This window comes from Sminthopsis crassicaudata, chromosome 5 (assembly GCF_048593235.1).
Source record: "Sminthopsis crassicaudata isolate SCR6 chromosome 5, ASM4859323v1, whole genome shotgun sequence".
Taxonomy (NCBI): Eukaryota; Metazoa; Chordata; class Mammalia; order Dasyuromorphia; family Dasyuridae; genus Sminthopsis; species Sminthopsis crassicaudata.
In genome coordinates, this window is record NC_133621.1 from 35,617,470 (window position 1) to 35,626,001 (window position 8,532).

Sequence of the window (8,532 nt, forward strand, 5' to 3'; positions counted from 1 at the left end):
GCAAATTGTCTAAAGAACAAAATACTTAATTTTGAGTTTTTAAAAGGAAACAGAAAAAGTTACACTCTGAGCTCTTCAGAAAAATACAATCTCCTTCAGATAGTTTTTCCAGTAGTGCAATTCTACAACATAACCTTGAGCATTGCCGAAATAGCTAGATGAGTGCTTTTTCCAGCATAAAAGACGTCATTTATTTATTTATTTATTTATTACATTGGGCACTATGACTTTAATTTTTTTTTTTAAATAATAGTATTTCCTTTTTCTAACTACATGCAAAGATAGCTTCACTTTCACTTCTGTAAGATTTTGAGTTCCAAATTTTGTTTTCTCCCTCTTTCCTCCACTTTCCCTTACCTCCAAGGCAGCAAACAATCTGATACATACAAAATCATTTTAAATATATTTCCAAATTAGCCATGTTGTGAGAGGGGAAAAGTAGATTAATTTGAGAGAGAGAGAGGATTTTTTCTCTAAAATCATTCTGCTTGCTAAAATCTGTGACACCCTACAATGAGGAATTTGTGCAGAGTGAATTTTTGAGTTTATTTGCCTATTTACCTACAAAAACAAAATAAAAAACTCACCAAAACGAAAAGTTTGACTGGCAAAAAGGAAGTTTTATTGGCACTGAGAAGTCAGTCCTGGCAGAGAGATAAAGGTCCTAGCAGAGAAATCTTGGCAGAGGGCTAACAAAAGGTTTATCACTGAGAAGAGAATGTCTCTTCACAGCGGGCAGGGGTCCTTGTAGGCAGCTGTGCCAAGGGGAAAGAGGTCCCTTGGCATAGCATGATTCTGCTTCAGGCCTCTGTAAATCATGAGTTTAAAATTGCCCTTTTTAAAATAAGAGATCAATTGAAATTCCTTCAATGTTATCACTATTCCCAGGCCTATATTTCCAATTGAAAGAGACCACTTTAGTTTGAGATAAGTAGGAGTGGTCCTGGACTCAACTAGTCCCACCAAGATAACAGAATGAAACCTCTTCATCTTGATTCCCTGAGGCGGGCCTCTCCCAAAGGAGAGTTTCTCCTCTCCAAAGTCTGAGGATAGTTTCAGGGTTCTCCCCATCATAACCATTAAAGACCCAAAAAAGAGTTTATGAGAGTAATTAAGTAAGAAGAAGAAAGAAAGATTAGTTTTGCTTAAGGAAATAAAAAAAATTTTAAATGAATGGATGGGAAAGAAAGTTGGAGTTTGTTTGCATTTTCAGTGTAAATTCTGGGTTTCAAAGTAAAGGGTTTTGGAATTTCAAAAAGGAAATTTCAGAGAGGGTTTTAATCCCACTGAAACAGATAAGATTTAGTAATATTCTTAAGCAATATTCCTTTGATAGTTATTGCCTATCTTCCTTCCCCAATTAACATAACACTACAAAATATGTTTCATAAAATGCATGTTGATTGATAAAGGATGACCTCTGTGCTTTGGTTTAAATTGTTAAACTAGAGGATCAGTAATTTAGAAATTTTAAAGTAATTGGTTTGCCTCTTTGGATAACTCAAAAAAATAATGGGAAGTTGGGACTGTCACCATAAATTTTTTTTTTTTTAATGTAAGCCAACTAAAAATAAAGGAACCTGGTACAAAGTAAAGTTTAGTTATTGCCACTAGTCATTATGAATCAAAATTGATTGGATTGAAAATATTATAATGGTAGTAAATTAAATTAGTCCTTGTATTTATGCAAAGAAAATTATAAATATTTAAACCTATCTCCCAGGGTTGTTGGGAGAAAGCCACATTGTAAAATATTTAATACAGAGCCTGGCTTTTGTAAAGGATGAGCACTATACTATTCAGCTCTTGTGGGAATATAATTAAACAAAATGGTATCCCATTTATAGGTACTTTTTCTAATTGGAATGGAATGTTAACAAAATTGGGGAAAATATAAGCTAACGATTTTCAGGTATTAACAAAAACAGGCTTAAGCAACTTTCAAAACTTAGAAAAGATCTGGCACATGATAGTCATTATTTAAATGACTGTGATTAACATGAAGATACCAGGGGCTAATAAAATAAATGACTTTCTGTGAATTGATACATTTTAGAATTATTTTATATAATAATTTAGAATTATTATCACATGTTTGGTGATGTTTTAAATGCGAAAAGGCTAAAAGAAACTGTTAAGAGTATATTTTTTTCCTCTTTTCAATTTGAATACTGTTACATTCTAAATATGATATTGGAGTTTTTTTTTTTTAATAGAAAATAATAGTTAAAGATGACTTCCTGTTGGGGGAAAAGCATGGTAAAATGCTTTTGGGAGATCTTTATCTGGGAGGTTCTTTGGGGTGAGCCCTATTGACAGGATATTGTGAAACTACAGCACTGCCATTTTAGGAACTAGGACTTTTCCCACCAAAGTAGAGAAATGAAACTTTTGAATAGTAAAGTGGATGTCATTTGGGATCATTTGGAAGCTCGTGTATCTTTTAATGCCATTACCAAATCAACTATTCAATGTGTATGAACTTGTGATGAAGAAATAGAAACAGCAGTACAAAGCTTGGGTCTGGGTGACTGGAAGGTAGGGCACTACTTCCACTACCAAGCATCCTTTTGAATTTATAAAGGGGGTGGAGGAAGAGTCGTAAGACACAAGGGATAATAGATTTAATTAAATAAGAGTGGGTTATTTCAGACACCATCCCAGTGGCAACTTGCATGGCAGCCACTATCTGACTTGAGGAGCTTATAATCAGCTTGCCTTTTAAGTCATCTTGGCTTTATGTTAACTAGCACCCTTCTTGGACTGCTTACAGAGAAAGGTGATTATTGTGCCCAAGTCAGTCCTTGACCAAGGTTAAACTGTTCCCTAGTACGAGAGCTTTCACCAAGGATATTGTGCCCAGGTATGATTTACGTATCTACATGGACTCTGCTGAGGGGCATCTCATCTCATTCTCATCCCAATGTACTCTAGAAATAGTCTGATGTTCTTCCTTTGGCTTTGTCTGAAAACCAAGGCAGGAATGATGATTGGAATGATGGCTTTGAACAGATGCAATTTGTGAATAGTTTTAAAATTTCTTCTAGATGAGATTTTGAGGTTAATATATAGGAAAAACAACAATTATCTAGCCCTAAGCTATATTTAGTAGAATTTGCTCTTTGGGGAAGAATCTCTTGGGACTTCACTTTGCTGTTATTTTAAGTCTTGAAACCAGATGTAAGTGTCTTGATCCTGCATAAGGCTGCTAGTTCATCATTCATGGAAAATGCCATGTGCCCCTGCAGTCTGAGGACTGCCACAGGTGGATGTTTCTGGGAAAGTGGAGAGAACGACCTTGCGAAGGTGAAGGTAGGATTCTCTTGACTTGTCCCCATCTTTATAAATAAGTTTTCCCACCTGTTAATTCTGAACCTGGCTCTAATATTCTGTCACACAATTATCCTAATGACTCATACTTCAAATCAAACAAAACTAATGCTACTATGTCCCTGCCTTTCTCCTCACATAGCAAATTCCACTGATAAGGACATGTGTTTAAAAAAAGAAAAAAAAGAAGAAAAAGAAAATTAATCCTATGGTGATTTTTGATTCAGATAACATTCTTTCATCATGATAATATATATATATACTTAGAAGGAGATGTGACAGAGTTTCCAAAATTGGATTAAAAATTTCACATGTAAAAAATTGAAACATCTATTTATAAAATTAAGAGAGATAAAGATTCACTTTTTAAAATTTAGGCCCTCTTGATGCAACAATTAAATTTTTCTGATGTTTAAGTGAAATGTATATTTTTAACATAACTCTTCTTATACCTCTATTTTATATTGATTGAGTTGAAGTTAAGTCTTGTCACTTGAGACGCAAATCTACAAGAAAGAAGCCCTTTTAGAGCTTATCTAGCAACAAGAACTTTTTTAGAAATATAAAATTAAGTGCCTTGAACTTTTTTCATCTATATCAAAGAGAGGTAGTTGTATATACAAATATACAATTTGGGTTGAGAATTAAAAAAAAAAAAATTTAATTACTTGAATTTGTCGACCTAAAATATAAATTCTTTGATCTAATGATGTTCATAATACTTCTAGTAAGGTTTAAACTGGCTCTCACTACCTAACCTGGTTATTGTAACAACAAACTAGATTTGTATTTAGATCCATTTTGTCAGAGATTTTTAACAGAGATCTCTGAAAGTGACCTGAACTGGAGAAGCACTTATAGCTGCTCTGAAGCCCCACTCCTTCTAGAATTCCCGAGAGATCCCCAGAGGACCACATCCAAGGCCGTGCATCACCAGAACAGAATAACTTTTCCACAGACTCAGATTTCCAGAACTCATGCAGAGCAGAAGACAGTGCTGTGCGTCACCAGATGGCCTGGGGACTCTCAATTTTCACCTTTCATAGTGCACGCTTTAATAGGAAGTCCCTCTCCCTCGTGATTCTTGGCTAATGAGTTAGCTCAGATAATTATTGTATACTTAGGATATTAGGAGTTAGTGTTGAATCAGATGGAACATAAAAACATGTCATGAGTTGTGCCCATTTCCCCTCTTCACTATTGTCACCCTTGCGCCTCAGTAAGGGGACTGCCCCCTTCTGGTTTTGCGTCGCCCATGGGGGACTGCCCTCCATGCATCTAGGTTGTAATGATCCAGAGAATCTGTGGATTGAAGAGGTATGTGAGAAATAATTCATTTGAACCCTTCCTCTATTCTAATCAGTATTAATCAGTTTATTGCAATCATATCAAAGTTCAGGATCTAAGGCCCCAGAGCTGTGAGCTGCAGATTCTGAGTTCACTTGCTTACTTAGAGGAAGTTAGCTGAAGTTCTTCTACCTGCTTTTTTCCTTGTCATGGTGGCCAACCCAGCGTAGCAGAGATGACAACTACACGGAAAGTCCCCCAAAATATTCTTGTGCCTTTGGACCAGACTCTTGTTTAATAGGGTGACCATCTTATGACCACTTAGGTCACTGATTGTCTTAGCTTGTACCATTTTCTCCTGTCTAAGGAGAAGCCTGTCCATCTTGTGTGGAGATATTCCTTGTTTTATCCAATTTGTGACCCTGCTAACTATTATTTTGTTTATTTTAGCTAATGTGTCACATGTCAGTCAGTGGAATTATTCTGTATTTGGTAGAGCTGTTCTTGAATATCTGGACATCTAGCCCTATAAATAGGGCCCTGGAAGAAAGAATCATTTCAGATTGTGAGGAAAACCTGAGGTCCACTTCATTGGAGGGGACCATGAGCCCTTTTAATAAAGTGCTATTGTCTCAGAGTTCTGTCTCAGTCTCTTTTATTGTAAGTGGGATAATTTTAATCCCCACAATTTGGCCTTCTTTCATAAACCAAAGACCCCTCCTGGAGGCCTCTTGATGTTTACATATCCTTGGAAGAATGGGTATTCCTGACAGGTGGTTAACAACTGGTTAACAATTAATGAGAGAATTAATATTATAATGAGAGGTGGGCTTACTATAATAAGGGATTGGAGGATGTGACTTTGATTATGTCATTTTTACTCCTAGACCACCTCCATAAGTCTGGGCAATCTAGATAAAGGATCTCCCCTCACCCATGTCCACCCCCATGCCCAGCCTCGTTCTTCTGAGGCTGATTTGATCTAGTGTAAAATAAGGAAGTAGGATGGCAAAACATCCTGGCTCTCCCCAGCAATAACTGGTTTTTAATATAAAAGAGAAATAATCATTTCTCTTAGTTTTATCATGGACCAGTCTAGGGGAACCTATGGACCCCTTCTTAGAATAATATTTTTTAAAAATATATGATTGCAAAGGAAACTAATTTTGTTGGAATATAATTCCCATTTTACATATATGTGTGTGTGTGTGTGTGTGTGTGCGCGCATATATATATATATATATATATATATATATATATATATATATATATATATATATATATATATATATATATATATATATATATGTGCAAAGGAAACTAATTTTGTTGCAATATAATTCCCATTTTACTATATATATATATATATATATATATATATATATATATATATATATGAAGAGAAAGAGAGAGACTCCATATCTAAAGGGACAATGGTAGAAGTCTCCAAGGTTAAGGTATGGTATTTGACAAAGGGAAAATGTGCCTGGTAGAGAAAGGCAGAGTTTGGCAGCACGTGGCCCTCGTTGTCACTGGATCAGTTAATTGGGTTCATACTGTGTTTGTGCGAGCCTAGTTTGGAGTGGTTAAATGATGGAGGATAACCAACCCATATATCTGCCTCTAATAATTTGGATTACATTCACATTTTCCCCTCCACAATGTTACAAGCATCCAGTTAGAGCTGTTTGAAAAATAAAATTGCAAGATTTTCATTTTAATCTGGGCATTTGATCCGCAGCTTGAGTTAAATATAAATAACCCTGTGTCTGGTGTGGGGAGATTTCATGGGAAATGGCTGGCATTCTTTCTTTGAAATGACTTGGAACGGGGAGAGGAGGGTGAAGAGAGAGATCCACATCGCTCAGCCAGTCAAGGAGAAAGGCCGAGAGAGAGAAAACGGCCCCAAACCCAGAGCCAGGACGTGGCTCTGGATTGGAATTCCTGGACCCTGGCAGCATGGTGCTGAGGCCGGTCACTTTGGGGATTTCTCTCCAGATTTTCCTCTCCCTCGTGTTGGCTCAGACGGATTTTCTTGACTGCCTCTTGCCCATTTCAGAAGGTGAGTGATGTCAGCACTCTGAGTCTGTTTGCTGAAAGTGTTTGGGATCTCTTAGCCGCCAGCTAGCCGTCAGCCAGGCTCTAGTTGGGCTCTGGGAAGGAAGGTCCGGTTGGTTTTGCCTCCCTCTTTCAGTTCCCCGTTTTGTCTCTTTCCTGGAAAAACCCTCAACTCCCTGTCCTAACTTGCTCCAGCCCAAGCCTCCCTATAAAAACCTACTGCCTGCTCAGCCCCTGGGGATGAAGGGAGGCTCACTGCACATTTACTGCATGGGGCTATCTCTTTCAATGACAGGCAGACAGAGGAGAAAAGAGAGACAGAGAAAGAAAAAAGGGCCCCTGTATAAGGCTGCTCCTAAAAAGAGTCCTTAGCCTTGTCCCTGTGAGCTGGCCGCTTCATCCGGTCCAGGGGAGATTCCCCTAAGCCACACTCCTGCTCAAAGCAGGGGAGGAGAGTCCTGGATGGGTGGCCTCCGGCTTTGGGCTTTCGTTTTTGGGGAAATGCTGGCGAGAAGGGACAGAGGAGATGGGACCTTGGCCTGGAGCTAGGACAAACATCGCCTTGGAGCCCCAGGAGGGCTGGTTGTCTGTGCTATAACCACCGAGTAGGAAGAAGCTGGAGAGAGGAAGTTGGCATCTATGGGCAGCATCAGATAACCCTCAGAAAGGAAGAGTGTCTGCACCCACAAGCCTTTCTAGGGCCAAGGGTCCTCATCTTTGTTTTAAAAAGAGCTCAGCAAGACACCATGGGAAGTAGAGTGGCAAGAACAGGCTGAAAGGGGGAGATAGGAGACTTCTGGGACGGATCAGCTGGGGGCCCTGGGACGGAGCACTTCCCTTCGGCCAGCTCTTCATTTTGTACAGACTTTTGTGTATTGATTGAGTCTTCCTTTTGAGGGCAGGGCCTGTTGCACATGGCTCCTGGAACAGGGGAGGCACTAAGTGATTTTTGATTAATTGATTTTCTACTCTTTGAAAAGGGGGGTGTTGGGGGCTTAGAGATCTCTTGCAATTGGCAGTGACTTGAGAAAATGCCAGCTCTCACTCTGTTCATCCACAATGATGTGTTAGATTTATTTAGGGTTTTCCCTTGTCATCTTCCTAGCCTCGGAGATAAGTGCTAGAGGAGCCATTGTCCCTATTTTATGGATAAGGGCTCTATCCACTCAAAATGAAGAACAAGAAGCAAAACAGTTGATTTTGGTGGGTTATGTGCTAGTCACCCAGTGAAGTAGCCCTTGCCTTCCTCACTTTTCTGGCTTCCTCAACTATCTAGAACACCTCTAGCATCTAGTCTTGAGCAACAAGCAAAATCTATGCATTTTACTTGTGGGGTCATAAATTTAGCACAAAAGGGGCCTCATTTTACAGATGAGTAAACTAAAACCAGGGGTAGACCCTCTTCCCCTCCCTGGCAAAAGCTGCTAGTTGATGTCTCTGGCTCCACATCCACTTAGCTGCCAAAGAACTTCATAAAGCACCATTCTGACTGTGTCACCTTTCCATCTCCTCACTAATCTCCAGTGGCTCCCTATTACCTCTAGACCACAGTCAAGAATGACTCCAGCATTGTAGATGTCAATGATGAAAATGGGGATTACCTTGAAAGAAATAGCCACATTTTGAGGGGGGTTGGATTTGGATTGGAAAAGCTAATAAGACCAGTTGGAGGGCACCATGTCCAATCTGAGTCATCTCATTGGGAATACCCAATAAAGCAGATGGAGACACAAGTGGGGTTCAGGATGGAACTGGAAGGGACCCCAGAGACCCCAGTCAGACCTTCATGTGACAGCCTTGTCCAAGGTCACACAGTGGTGAGCAGTGAGGGGGGATGAGGACTTCCATAGCCCTGGA

At 39.1% G+C, this 8,532-nt stretch overlaps 1 protein-coding gene across 1 annotated transcript in view; it reads left to right on the plus strand.

Annotated features, from left to right (window-relative positions):
- Positions 1-5,252, plus strand: part of HACL1 (2-hydroxyacyl-CoA lyase 1) — a 68,104-nt gene extending 62,852 nt beyond the window's left edge. The window contains exon 17 of the mRNA XM_074270772.1: positions 4,139-5,252. Coding sequence (XP_074126873.1) covers positions 4,139-4,411 — 273 coding nt within the window. The 3' untranslated portion in view covers positions 4,412-5,252. The remainder of the gene's footprint in view (positions 1-4,138) is intronic.
- Positions 5,253-8,532: the final 3,280 nt, after the last annotated feature.